This window comes from Tyto alba, unplaced genomic scaffold (assembly GCF_018691265.1).
Source record: "Tyto alba isolate M040663 unplaced genomic scaffold, T.alba_DEE_v4.0 Super-Scaffold_16, whole genome shotgun sequence".
Classification (NCBI taxonomy): domain Eukaryota; kingdom Metazoa; phylum Chordata; class Aves; order Strigiformes; family Tytonidae; genus Tyto; species Tyto alba.
In genome coordinates, this window is record NW_024881278.1 from 33894362 (window position 1) to 33908579 (window position 14218).

Below are 14218 nucleotides of genomic sequence, written 5' to 3' on the forward strand. Positions count from 1 at the left end.
GACTACAATACCCACAGTGCTTCGCGGCGGCGGCGGGCGGCGGCGGGGCCCTCCCCCGGTGGATGGCGGTGGCGGGGAGCATGGGGCCGGAGCGGGTGTGTCCGGAGGAACCGGGGCCGCCCGAGGCCCCCGACGGCGCGGCGGGCTGGAGCGGTGACGAGGAAGAAGAAGAAGAAGAAGAAGAGGAGGAGGAGGAAGAGGAGGAGGAAGGAGGCGGCGGGTATTTGTACCAGCCGCTGAGCCAGGAGCCGGAGCAGGGCCCCCCCGCCGCCCCGGCGGGCCCTGGCCTCCAGGAGCGGCTGCAGGTACCGCCCGGGGCTGGGGGGACACCTGGGGAGGGGGCCCTGAGCCCCGCTGCCCGCCTTTTTTCTGCAGATGCTGAGGCTCCACTTGCCCGACCCGCCGGCAGACAGCGAGGAGGAGGAGGAGGAGGAGGAGGAGGGGGAGGAAGGCGCCGCGGCTCGGAGCAGCCGCAGCTCCATCCCCATGGATGCAGGTAACGGCGTCTCCAAATCCGGCCCAGCCGGCTGGCGGGGCCCGGCCCCGGCCTCACTCACCCCTCCTCTGCCCCCAGAACACGTCGAGCTGGTGAAGAGGACGATGGCGGGCGTGAAGCTCCCCACCTTGGGCATCCCTGCCTGGGCCAGCCAGATCTCCGAGGACCAGTGGAAGGACGTGGTGCAGCGCGCGCTGCAAGCCCGGCCGAACCCCCCCGGCCCCAGACCCGAGTGGAAGTGAGGACCAAGCCACGGCTGCCCCCAGCCCCCTCCCTCCACCGCCCGCTGCCTCGGAGCCGGGTGGCGACAGGACTTGCCGCCCTCGACCTTCCACCTTCTCCCACCGACGTGGTCCACCTTCCCTTCCCACTCTTTTTTTTCCCCGGTTCTGGCTGGCAAGTAAGTTGCTGCGATGTCCTTGTGTTGGCTTCTGACTGGTTTCCATACTGGAGGGAGGGGATCTTGGCTGGCTTTGCCCAGATCCCCTCGGGACACAGACTGGATCGATCCCCGTGTTCACCCGGGCCCCCCCTCCCAGCACAGGGGCTGCGGGTTGGAAGATCAGAGGTGGAGTCCAATGTGTCTTTCCAAGAGATCGGTTTTATTTAGTTCTGTACATACAGGGACATCTGTACAAAATCCAACACTTTCATACTATGTAATGCTCTACTGAAAATAAAGTACACCATATGTACATATGAACTGTAAGCAGCTTAATACTTGTGTCCAGGGGGTGAATGCAGTAGTTAAGTTTTGCTTGTTCCCTCGGGCAGAGGGAGCCAGGTGAAGTGGAAGAGGCAGCTCCAGTTCTGTCCATTTGGCTGATGTGGGGAAAGGCAGAGGCAGAAATGAGCAGCACTAATGCTAGAAACCGAGTGAGCAAGGGGCAGCTGTAGCGTGGCAGACACAGGTCTGCGTATGAGCGGTACGTACGGCAGAGAGGGTGAACGCACCCACACCCCCACACCCCCCCCCCCTTTTCTCACATGGTCCCCTTCTTAGATGTCCAGGACCCTGGAATGAATAGGCAGCAAACTAACGGCAACGTGAAGGTACTAAAGCTTAAGTTCCCTGACCCAGAACGAGACACACAAAGCTATGAGAACATCGAAGCTGCGCAGCACAGAGTCGCGACGCCTCCGTCCTGCGCGTGGCACAACTCCTTCGGGGACTGCCAGCACAGAGAGGAGCTGCAGGAGAGTGACAGCCCCCCACCCCACCCCAGAACTCTTTTCTCTGTGGGCAGAAAGATCCTGCAGCGGGGAAGGGCGGCTACTGCCCAGCAGCAAGCAGGCTCCCCGCGAGGGCGCGCGCGCGTGCTGTAGCGCTCTAAAAAACGAGGTGACGCCTCCTAACGCAAGGCTAAGCGGGCGAGTCGCAGAGCCCGTAGTGCAACGGGGAGGGCGAGCCTCCCCCCCGGCCCGAGCCCTGCTGCGGGTGGCACGCGGCAGCCCTCGTCTCCGCCGTGCCCCGGGGTGCCTGCTGCTCCCGGGGCGCCATCCAGCACCACCCAGCGCACGTCTACAGGCTGTGCCAGGCATGAGGTAATTGTTTGGCAGCTGACCACGAGCTCGGACTAACGTTCAAAATACGCGGTAACCTCCCTGAGGTTGTGTTTTCCTAAGTCTCCTGATGAACTGGCCCGTCGCGTGAAGCGGAGGGGAGGCGGGGTCCTGCGTGACCGTGGGTGATCTCACCACACCTACTCACGCTTGCCAGCTGCTCCGCAGAGGTGGTGGCATGCCTCGTGTGGGCCGAACCGAAAGAGAGCTGAACAGGGCAGGGGGTACAGGACACACAGGAAGAAAACCAGCGTAGTTTGGGTTGGAGGAGAGATGTGCTGCACGCCAGTAGTAAGGTTAGAGGGGACGAGCCTCTGACCTGGGAACGGTTTACTGGTGAGGACAGATACAGCAGGACCTTCTGCAACACCCCAGGATGCTGCAAAGCAGTGTCAGATTAGCACCGGCCCCATCAGCTCCCTGCGCTATTGCAACCCCCACTTAAGCTTATGTGTTGAGAAAAGTGAGCGCAGCAGGCAAAAAGCAAGGAAGACTCCCTAGTCTATCACAAACCAGCCTCTCCGAGGTCACAAAAATGCAGGGGAAAAAGCTGGACCACAGTAGCACCCAAGTGCTGCGCAACCCCCTGGGCTATCGGCGAGTGCACTCTGAATTAGCACAAGTCCCTGATGTTAATTAACAAGGGCCTCGGGCCACAGCAGGTGCCAAAGGGATGGGGTGAGGCCAACTTTGCTCAGAGCACCCAGGGAAACAACTGGGCAGCAGCACGCAGCCATTGATCAGACGGAGGAGACAACTGCACAGTCAGAAACGCAGCCTGGCCCCGTAACGCGTGTCCGTTGCTTCCGCCAGTTTGCAGAAATTACTTCAGCAGCACAAGCTTCCTAGAAACCCTGGCCACTGCAGAGCTAAGGATGGGATACAGCGACAAAGGGAATGCTGCAGGAGTATTTTAATTGAGCAGGCAGAGGAAGAAAGCAGGGGTCAGTTGGCTGACACCTGCCACAAAGCGGGAAGTTAATTCTGGGCCCACGATTAACCCAAGACACCAGGATGGAGACGAGGCAGCACGGACCAACACAAACAGCTGAAAGAATTCACTTTCCCACAGGAGAGCGTCTAAGGACGCTCTGCAGGGAGGGCTGCGGTGGTGTGCAGTGCTCACGCCCAGCTTTACTGGGGGTAGTGAAGCACTGAACCCCCAACCCCACCGACAGGGGAACAGAACAAGGGGCTTGAAACAAAAGATGGGAGCGAACATCTCCTCTGCTGTAGGCGAGACCCTCCAGCTGCAGAGCTGCAGCCCACGGCAGGGCCGAGAGGCAGGAGAGGCCCCGGGAATTCTGCCGCACGCTCCTGCCCGGAGCTCAGCCCGACCTCTGGCCGCCCCGTGGGGCTCGGCTGCCCGAGCGGCGCGGGGGCAGGCAGGGCAGGGCCGGGCACCTGGGGCTTGCAGCAGCATGCTGAACCACGTGCAGCCGTCTCTGGCCAGCGCTGAGCCTGTGTTGCAGGGCAGCAAGGCCCCGGCTCCCAGGCAGAGCAAGAACCAGGCGGCAGCTGTAAATGAAGCAACTCCTGCCTGGGCTGATAGAACGGCAGGTCAGGGAGGCTCCCTTCACACACCCACACCCAAGGTGGAAAAGCAGGAGGGATGAGGAAAAGCGGGAGGACGTGACAGTGGTGAGATACAAGTTATAACGTAAAACCAGATCTACCCTGGAGGGATGCAGAGGGAGCGGAGGACAGGCACAGCTCACCATGTTCATTCCCTATTTATACATGAGAACCGAGTGCATTTTCATGACCCCTGGGGGAAAGGGATGGGGCAGCGCTTCCTGGGCCAGCTCCTGAGCCCGTCAGAGAGCCTCCTGGCTTGAGGTGAGAAACTCTTCTGCTCTCTTGTGGGCCTCCAGGGCTTTTATAGTGTAGACGTCCTGAGGAAGCTCAGATTTCCGGCGCAGCAAAACTTTCTCTTTCTTAATGTCTTTCAGCATCTACAGACAAACCAAAGGAGTCAGGGATGAGTAGCAAACCCCTTCGCCCCTCCAGCCTCCCCATTCTCTGACTCCAACCGCTCTAGGATATATGCTGGATGAGACTGCAGCATGCTGCAGAACAGGCTGAGAGCCAGCCAGACCAAAAGGACACAGACAAGTCCCACTTGCACTTTTTCCAGAGTAGGAAGGTTAGATAAACTCCACTCTTCAGACTACAGGTTGATGTCTAGCGATAGTAAAGGCATTTACCCTAGAACACTTGGGAAAGAGCAAGTTCTGGCTGCTGCACCCTGGCCTGACTATGCTGATGTCCCAGCTGGGCTGAGAGTACTTGTGGAAGGATCCCAGTCACCTACACACCTGCACAGCTTCTGTCTCCACTGTTTTCTTCAGCAACTGTATATCCTCCGCAGTTGGGGTCTCCGTTTCCATGCAGCAGACAGGAGGCAACGGCAGAGGGGCATAATACATGGGGTACTGCAGGCAACAGAGACAGCTGGAGAGTCAGCACGCCATCCAACACCAAGATTTCTCCCCCCAGCACCTTAACACAGCATGTCACACTTCTTCCAGCTGCCCACAAAGGCAGCAGCAGGTACACGGCCAGGCAAGGAGCATCTTATCCCACCCATTCCTACCTGTGCCCCCTGGGCCACAGGACATTGCATGCGAAGCCACAGCTGAGAGAAGAGTCCATCACCACCATGTTCATGGTCTCTGTGAGGCGTTACTTAAAGGTCAGTGCTACAGAAGGCCAGGCTGGTAAAACACTGCCAGCGTTCCCAAGACACTGGAGGGACAGAGCGCTGCTGCAGCTGTGTGCACAGGACTGAGATCAGGGGCCAGAGCCTGCTCTCATGAGCTGCGGAAGCAGGTCAAGACCCCCAGCACGTTCTTGTCTCATTTATCCTGGGTCCTGCTGTTACCCACCTGGGGGTTCAGCCGGGCCAGCTCCTCTATTTTCTGCCACATTTCTTCTCGTTCCTTCATCCTGAACCTTCCCCTGCAGAGAGAGAGAGAGAGAGCGCAAGCATGAACTCCCAGAGAAAGCGCAGCTTTCACTCACAGGAAGACAAAAGCAAGAGACAGCAGAAAAGTGCAGGTGAGGGGGAAGAGCTGCTCGGTCCTTCAGAGACCCCTAAATCTATCTACAGGTGAGATGTGGCAAGAAGAGGGGACACACTGCAGCTAGCAGGTAGGCAGGCAGGCTCCTTGCTCACCTCAGGGCAGAGGGTGGCAGCAGAAAAGGCTGCACGGGTACTTCTTCCCGGGCTTTGCGCTGCAGGAGTGGACCAGAGCAACTGGCTTCTGGAGTAAAGCAGTGACACCAGTGTGGATGTCAAACACACGTTTTCCTGGTGCCCCACGGATGCAGAGGGACAAACTGCCATTGCCAGTAGAGCTGGGGCTCAACTGCCCACAGTTCCCTCCCTCTCTGGCCAGAACACACCAGAGAGCTGCTCAAACCCCCAGGCACGTCTCTTGACCTTGGTACGGGTTCTGACACAGACCTTAAATGACTGTTCAGCAGGGCCACCTGTAAATCCCAGGGCAGTGAACATTCCCTGCAAACAGAGGTGAGCATTCACCACTCCTTGTTATTCTCTTCTACATTTAAAACACCTGCACTAAAATCTCTGCTTTATTTCCAACTTTAACCACCTGGCTTTCATCCCAGCTACAGGTCTCTCTAGTGCCCGACCTATCCATGCTAAGGAAGTTGTTATACCCTGTAATCATCACACACTCTTGAAATGTATGTAAGAAAGGAGGCTAAAAATGAGAATGAAGCTGCCAAACATTCAAGCAGGAGGCTACTCTTATCAGAGAACATAGGATCAAAAAAAAAAAAAAAAAATCAAAAACCAAAACCCAAACAAAAACCAACCAAAAAGCCAAACCCCAAATGAATAACCCACACCTCATTTTCTGACAGAGCTCTGGAGATCTCTGCAGGAGACTGTGACCAGGAGCTAGCACTGATCTTTCCTAGCTCTTTCCTGCCTCAACCCCAGCTCCTCCAGCATCCTTTTTAATGTCTGGTAAACAGAAACATATGTATTAGTGCAATCTTGCCACTGGAAATGTAGACCAATATGTCTGTCCACAAAGGGCCCTCACATCACGAAGGCCACCGCCCCTCCAAAGCAATGTCTACTTTTCCAGTATCACGTAAAGGTGTAACAAAGCTCATCTGGTTTGGCTGGACTACATCACCTTACTGGTCTGGTACACAGTGAGCCAAGGGCACTCCTCCAGCCATTCAGCTCCACGCATCCCTAGCAACAGTTCCTTCCTTTCAGATCAGCAAAGCGCTCTGAATGGCATCAGGGAAGCCCTCCGTTCCTAACCACACTTTGAAATCCAACAGTTTGCCCGTCGTGCTCAGCTGGTATCGCGAAAGACCACCTTACAAAGAGAATACCCAGTCTGACTAAGAGCAGGGCTTCCAAAAATCTGAAAGCTTTCCACCCGTGATCACTCTTTTCAGCCAAACAAAAGTTTCGCCTTTATATGCCGCACTGACTTAACTGTAGTATTACAGCTGTCCAACATCCCTCATAAAGGGAAGATTACTCCCAACCTCCCCAATCAGCCTGGCTTTACCTCCTCCACTAGGCCATTTCCACTGCAGTTTATCCGAAAGTGTCACCCGTCCACGTGACTCCTGCAGAGAATCTTACCTTTCTAAACCGCGACGAGGCCCGCGCTGAGTCTACAGGAGCAGCACCCCCAGCCCTGCTTGCTGGATGATGTGCACCTCATCAGCTCCCTTCACTCCTGACCCCGTCACTAGCAGCACGAGAAAGCCACTGGCAGGACATCTCGAAAAGAAGAACTATACTGGGAGGTATCTTCTCCTTCCCACTGCTGTGGCCTACGCAGAAGGAGGCAAGGTAGCTGCCACCGGAGGGGTGTCAGGGCGGCGCCAGGGCATGCTGACACCACGCTGCTTAAAAGACAGTGTTTGAGGTCTTTTACAGAAGGGGACACTCAGGACAAGCTGCTACCTATCTGCCCCGACCTCACCGCTGTTTTCTCAAGGGTTCTGAGAACTCAAACAGCTTCAAGATGTCTAGGGAGATTAGCAAAGGCGCGGTCAGTCCACCTGAAGAGCAGGGAAGCCTCCCCCCGGGTCCCAGGGAGCCTGTCCCTCCGTGACCAGCCTCGCTCGCAGCTGCACAGCCAGGGGTGCAGCGATGGCAGGCTTGAGCTGGCGTGTCGCTCGGAGGCATGGTAACTTGTTCAAAACATGGCCAAGGCTTTTCTGGGCAGGCCTCTCCACATCTGGGTGCAGCCTAATTGTGTACCTACAAGCTCTCTCCTTTCCACTGCTTCACATTTGCTGGCTTTGTTCGCATGTGCAGTCCTTCCCACATGTGCTATTTTCTAGTTCATAGCACAAGGTCTCTAGCGGCTCACTGGGAAAACACTTCACGGGTGTCTCTTCCTTTTTCTGTCTATGCTAAAGAAGCCTCAGCGTTTCAAACTCGTCAGTCTCACTGAATAAGGCCGAGCTCCTGTGGAAAAAGTAAGGTATCGCACAGTTAAAGGTCAATCCTACATTTCAGTGATCCAGCCAGCATTCCCACAGGCAGCCTTCAGCACGCTGCTCTACTCCAGAGGCACTCAACATCATCACAGCCTCGCAGGTTTTTATTAGGGGGGGGAAAAAAAAAAAAAAAAAAAAAAAGTACTATTTCTACTCCGTTTAAGTCTCCGTGTTTGAAAAGAAAATGGCAATTGACTGAAATGCCACATTACTGACCACTGACTGGCATGGCCTGCAGTCAGCTCTGACAGAAAGGCAGCAAAAATGAGCTGTAGACACAGCACGTCTTCTTCCCTGGAATGGAGGCACTGGGACCTGCTGCTCACCAGAACGGGTCGCAGCACTCTGGAAAGAAGAGCAGGTGGGGGAAGCGCAGGAACAGCACCCCAAACTCCGAGACAGACTCTTCACCTATGAAATGGTCTCATTCCACTGGGCAGACACCACCAAACAACACTTTCTCCTGCCTGTAAAGCATGCTTTTCCTAACCCTGTTCGTTTCAGCAATGACTTACTCTATTACGCTCCAGATTATGCAGCCACAGTGTTCAGTGCACATGGATTTGCTTATATTTCTTGGATATTTTAAAGACGTGGAGGGAAAAGATGACATTTTCACAATGGACTTCAGCAAAGAACTCAGGCATACTGCTCTAGAAGAGCCAGTTTCTAATCCATCTTCCTAAGGGCAAGCTCTTCATCCCCACCATTGTCCCACATTCTGTCCAGTCCCAGGCCCCCTGCCTGAAAAGCCCTGATCTCCTCCCCTAATTTGTCCCCTTTGCCTATCCCATTCCTATTATTCATTGACATTAAGAATAACACTACCACCCCCACCGCCCTGACCCAGCTCTTCGCTGTACCTCTGCCCAAAGTCTCTACCTCCTTGCCCAGACAAGCTGCTCTTCCCCCCCCAGCCTGCTGTCCCACCCCATTCCCTCCTGCATTATTTCCCTTTCTAACTGTTTCCATCCCTTCCGAGGGGGCCCTTTTCACACTTCTCAAGCCAGGAAGAGCTGCTAATGCTGTGCTAGGGACAGCAGAGTTAAGCCTTCTTGGTTTTGCCCAGAAAAGCCTCCTTAGCTGAGTCTCTGTGGCAGGGAAACTCCACTTAGCTAAGGAATTGTATCACGCTCACCGTAGGTAAACTTATCTCAGACTCAGTTGCTAAAAGACATTTTTACATCCCACCCACAAAGCTTTTAATTGACATTTTACCAAATTTGGTCACCTAGGAGAACAAAAGGTATATCCTTGATAAAAACCCAAGACAAGGTTTTCTGAAGCATAATTAGGCAGAGAGGCACTACAGAAAAAAAAAAAAAAATCCTCTTAACAGGAGCAGAAAACAGTGCAGTTCTACCCGTCCATTTCTTGGACAGCTCGGAGCTGCTTTGTTGACCTTTTCCAGAACAATCCTCCATCAGCCACACAGCAATGCTGGGAACAGCCACCCTCAGCAGCTCAGCGTGGGTAGAAGCTAAACAGGTAGGAAAAAACTCCTGATGGAAATACCAGGTAGACCTCATAGTAAATGTGCTGTCACTGTGACTTAGAATATATGTGCAGACATTTGTGGGCTTCACAAATGCCCTAAAATGGGGGGGGGAAAAAAAAAAAAAATCTTGCTTGTTCCCAATTTAGATGTTAACAAAATCTTAATTTCTCCATATGCAGCTATCCGTCTCCAAGCTCTGATGCATAACTCAATTTTGTTATTTATTACTATTTCCCAAATCAACTGAACGTATCCCAGAGCTTCCCACTGCCAGCAAGGGTTAGCCTTGCTCTCCCCACCACCACCCTTGTGGCAGTGCTGGATCATAAAGAAATGAGAAGCACAATTTTATGTCACTAAGTTAGCAGAAAACAGACCAGGAGGGGAAAAAAAAAAAAATAAAAAAAAAATCCTTCTAGCTTACTGAACTGACTTAGCTCCCCAAGGCAAGTCATGCAAGCACCAAAACCAGCACGAGGAAGCAGAAAAAGTGAAAAAGTGGAGTTTTTTCTTCTTTACAGCATCATGACATAGGTACTTGCTGAGCTCAGATTTTATCCCCACCGTTTGCTCTTTGAAATTCCAGGTATTATTCCATCTTTATTACAGGAAAATTGAAGCGTCCTGCGGCATGAAAGATGCATTATGCCCACTGCAGCAAAGCTCTTCAGAGAAGTCTTTCTAAAGCAGCAGGGTTCCACTGGTCTCACTATGGCATATACAAACTGGTAAATATTTCCAAGGCAGAGCCTAAGTGTCTCTGCAGAGAATCCTCTACATTGCAATTTATTTCCTCCTGACCCAGCAAACTCTGTCACTCTTTTCCAAGCTACCTGCTTCAGCAGAACTGAAAGGATTTTTATCAGGGCACACACATTGTACCTCTTCTCATCCCTACACATAGCTACTGCTGAGGAATCCTACTTTTTGACAAAATTATTTGCACCACCTTTCCATTTCCCCTCTGCCTACCAGCATTTACCATCTGTTACTGTACCCCAAGGAGAATCCAGGAGGAGCTCAAGTCACTCGGTAAGAATCTCTTACTCACTTCTGCTTCTCTGCCTTGTATTGTTGCGTGCAATCATCAAAAAGCTTTTGGTTCATCTCCATGAAGAGCTTCAGTGCATTGTAGATCAGCCCATGGATTGTCCTGCAAAGAAATGAGGAAAGGAGAACAAGTCGTGGTGGTATCCCTCCAGGTTCTCAGCCCTGGGTTAGCACCAGGAGTCCCGACAAGAACTAACAGCATCAGCAGCTCTAATCAGCGACAACGCTACAGCAAGGTGACAAAAGACAGTCCCAGCTCTTTGCATGGGAAAACCCCCTCCACAAACACAGCAGAGACTACTGCACAGGGGAAAAGAGATGGAGAAGAATGAGACCACCACCACTGGGACAGGCCTGCTTTACTGTGGTCAGACTAATGAGTGCAAAATCAGCATTCATGCATTTATTTCTCGTAGTTAGAAACTGGAAAGGAGGGACGCTGGGGACCTGCTCAGGGCTGTTCTCAAGGGGGCTTTAGCTAATCTAACTTTAGTGCCCCCCACAGTTCACCTCACATATACACCATGGCTTTTTTTGGGTTGCCCCGTACTCAGTCATGAGCTTTGCCACGGAGCTGCCCAAAACACAGACATTCAGCAGCCCTGTAGAGATGGGGACCAGCACCAAGGACACCACAGAAGAGAAGCTGACTTTGTGTCAGCAATTTATGGATAGGTTGCACTGTATGTGAGCTCTCTCTGGAACAAGGACTCTTCCAGGGAATAAAAACAAGTATTGAAGCTGTCTCTGAAATACCCGACTCAGAGGCAAAAGGTAAGAGACTGAGCAGACTGAGCTCTGCACCTCGCCAGCTCTGCAGATGGAACAAGGAAGAGAGCTACACAGCCCCGCTGGACTTACGCAGGCTGTCTGACGAGGCGTTGCAGCAGATGAGCTATTGGAAGGAAGAGAAGAATCTGAGGTGCTCAACCTGCCCTGAAAAGACATGGCTAGTGCTAAAACCAAGTCAAGGATAAATAAGAGGAAACCACCTTCAGGACTTCCTTCTGCCATACCACCGGGAAGGAGAGAAGAAAAGGCAGAAACATGAATCTTGAATGGTGCAAGAAACAGCTGGTGAAAGATTTCAGACAAGAACATGAAGCCCTTCTCTGAACTCTGATCAGGTGGGGCAGCAACACTGAGCGAGCGTGGAACTGTGCACATCTGCACACACGCCCTACGTGTGCGTGCACGTGCGTATGTGCCTGTCTGCACAGGCACATGCCTGCTGGTGCACACGTGTGTGTGTGTGTCTGGGTGTTTGTGCACGTTCATAACAGCACATCTGTGTCTACCTGTCTTTAAAGCACCCCTGACTCAAGTTCACGCTTCCTGATACAGTGAAGAGAAGGAAGCAGTCACACAGCTCGTCAGTGGGGAGCTCTCTGCAGAAGTTCCCCCTCACAACCCTGTATTTGCCAGCACAGCATACTCCTAAGGCCTGGACTCACCCAACCTCCCTAGAATTAATTATTTTGCTTTTTAACACCCTCTACAAAAGGGGAAGACAACTTTTTTTCTCTCTTGTGTTTTTTGCTGGAAGAGTTTAGGATCTTGGCTGCGGACTGAGTACTTCTAGCTAATTCATTTAAAGGAAGTAAGTTTTACCACTTGAATTAACCACGTAAGGAATCAACTGAAGCAGCAGTGGGAAGAAAGGAAGTTGGTGGGAGGACCATAAACCAGCCTGGTTTCGAGGAATCAGACAGAGGGCAATAATTTGACACGGGACATCTGCCTGGTTGGTTCTGCTTTCTCCATTCCTCCTGCGCTCAAGGAGTCGGGCACTGCATTACCCAAGGTCTCTGCTCATGCAGAGCACAGGGGTGACCATTAGTTAACAAGCAGCCAGAAGCTGGCTGGAAAACCTACCACACACCTCCAGAAGACCGGCAGCATCAGTGATATGCAGGGATCAAACTCTGGGTAGACCTGGTGGCCCCAAGGCAGGTCACTGCAGGCGCCTGACCCCTTGCAGAAGCAGGCCACCACGGTCTGTGGCACTTTTCCATGCTGATCCTACTAACAACCCCTCTGGCTCAGCACCTCATGTCACCATCCATCATTGCACTGTAGCAGCATGCCCCAAGATTGATAGTAGGTCAAGCAATCCTGCATGCACAGCAAGTGCCAGGGCATGTGGAAAGACCTACTTGTTCCAGTGGCTCTTGGAGTTCTTGTAGAGCGCTGGAAACATGATCGGGAGAATTTTGGCTGCGTTATCGCTGATCAGGCTCATGATATATTCGTTGTTCCAATAGTACAGCGCTCGCTCTGCCACCTGCAGTGAGAGAGAAAGCCATCCTTGGAGAGGCTCCTTCCAGTAACGCCCGTGGTGCACAGGGAAACTGTGCAGCGAGGAGACCAGAGCTCGCCACCACCCAGCTGAGGAGCAGATGCCTCCCCACGGCGTGGGCAGCAGGGCTGGCTTTCACCAACTTCTACAAGGCTCTCCATCCCCGCTGCCCGGCCCTCTTCCCCTCAGCCTCTGTCAGACACTTCCCCCTTTCCTGGGGAAAACCTCATGTTCTTGACTAGGCAAGCCTACCCTCACTACACTGATGACTCCAACACCTTTTACACAACACTTGAGGACAGCAACGTCATCCACGCCAGGTGCCTCCCTTGTTTCCTCAGACCGTGCTCAGTAAAGCTCCATTTCTCCCTGGCCTTCCCCACAACAGTTTCTCTGGGCTTTGGAGCTTCAGTCATCAGGCCCACAATTCATCACCCTGATTTAGTAAGGGTGAAAATATGGAAAAATCTTGGGGCAGCCATCCTGCTCTAACAAGACAAACAAGCCTAACAAGTTTCCACATAGTGATAGATTCAACCCCAATTCTTCATATTTAAGCATGAATCTGGGTAATGCAGATCACCAGGCTAATTTCTACATTTAGCGCTAACTTGAGAATGGCTTAAACACCTAGGAAGAGACACAGCCAGTCTCAGTTTTATATTTCAGATGATGGAGAACTCACTATATCCCCTTAATGTATTGTTCCACATGAGTAAATGAAGAGAAACTCACCTCATGTTCACTTACCCAGCTTTGGTTTCCAGCTATTAGATCTTTTGAAGCCTTTGTCTGCTAGATTAACACACAACCCACTCAGAAAACTCTCCCCCACCAAGATGTTCAGACTCACCAAGAAGTCAATTCCTATTTTTGCTCTCAGACAAGCTGCAGACAGAGACTCTTCAGCCCGATTGTATGGGACACCTTTGAGGTTAATTTTCTTAGGCTGTAAAGTCTTAGGCTGTAAAAAGTTTGGGTTTGAGTCTTGTTTTTCAAGAGCTGGCAGTAGATGAGGGCTGCTGTCAAGTACAGGATGCCTCTCCTTCAGCTTTTATCCTACTTTATTCAAGCTCCTTAGTTCCCTATGGTAGCTCCTTCCATGCCCAAAGGTCAAGGAGCCCTCTGGTTCCCATCACCACACCAGTAATCCACGTCCAGCTGGTTTCCATCAGGCTCCCCCAGTCCTTTCCAGGAAACAGTGATCTTTTACACACACACGTGACCTAGACTGACCTCATTTTTGGCTTGTACACTCTTGACTTTGTACCTCTCCGTCCCACTGAGTGCAGTCACGCTCACCCTGGGAGAGGGCTATGTCACCTTCCCCCCACCCATACCTGGGTCAGCCATGTGTTTCACCTGCAACCCATCTTCTTCCTGGTCACTCCTCATGGCAACCAAAAGCAGTGAGCCAAGAACACGGGCTAGGAGCTACTAACAGTTACTGCCACCCTCGACCTTTTAAGCCTTAAGACTATCAGCTACAGAGATGTTTTACCCTGGTACTACAGCCAGCTTCCCTTCAGTGGGAACAACGAAGCAGGAGACTTTAGCACTTTTTCATTCTACCTCGCTCTTTACCACCTACACCAGAATAGTACAGAGTACCTTCTCTTCACACTGTCTCCTTGGTTGGCCTTCCTCCAATGCTGCAGCCACCTTGGTTTTACTGCAACAGGGTGACACTGGATGGGTGTCCTCTATGTTCGCTAGACAAAACAGGAGGTGGCAGAGCACCTCTGCTCCAGCTCCAGCCTGCTGCAATACATGGTGCTGAACAGCACAGTGCAGCAGGAGG

General features: G+C 52.5%; 2 protein-coding genes across 2 annotated transcripts in view; one reads left to right on the forward strand and one right to left on the reverse strand.

Moving 5' to 3' along the window:
• Positions 1-35: 35 nt before the first annotated feature.
• On the forward strand, positions 36-1199 carry MEA1 (male-enhanced antigen 1). The gene is made up of 3 exons (XM_032994071.2): positions 36-305; positions 376-496; positions 575-1199. Exons 1-3 carry the CDS (start codon positions 63-65, stop codon positions 736-738), a joined length of 528 nt encoding a protein of 175 aa, XP_032849962.2. The 5' UTR covers positions 36-62; the 3' UTR covers positions 739-1199.
• The window catches only part of PPP2R5D (protein phosphatase 2 regulatory subunit B'delta), a 30710-nt gene continuing 17569 nt past the window's right edge, over positions 1078-14218 (reverse strand). Inside the window, exons 12-16 of the mRNA XM_032994031.2 lie at positions 12275-12402; positions 10120-10221; positions 4948-5020; positions 4378-4494; positions 1078-4014 (exon numbers count right to left, since the gene is read on the reverse strand). Of these exons, the coding sequence (XP_032849922.2) occupies positions 3877-4014; positions 4378-4494; positions 4948-5020; positions 10120-10221; positions 12275-12402 (558 nt within the window). The 3' untranslated portion in view covers positions 1078-3876. The remainder of the gene's footprint in view (positions 4015-4377; positions 4495-4947; positions 5021-10119; positions 10222-12274; positions 12403-14218) is intronic.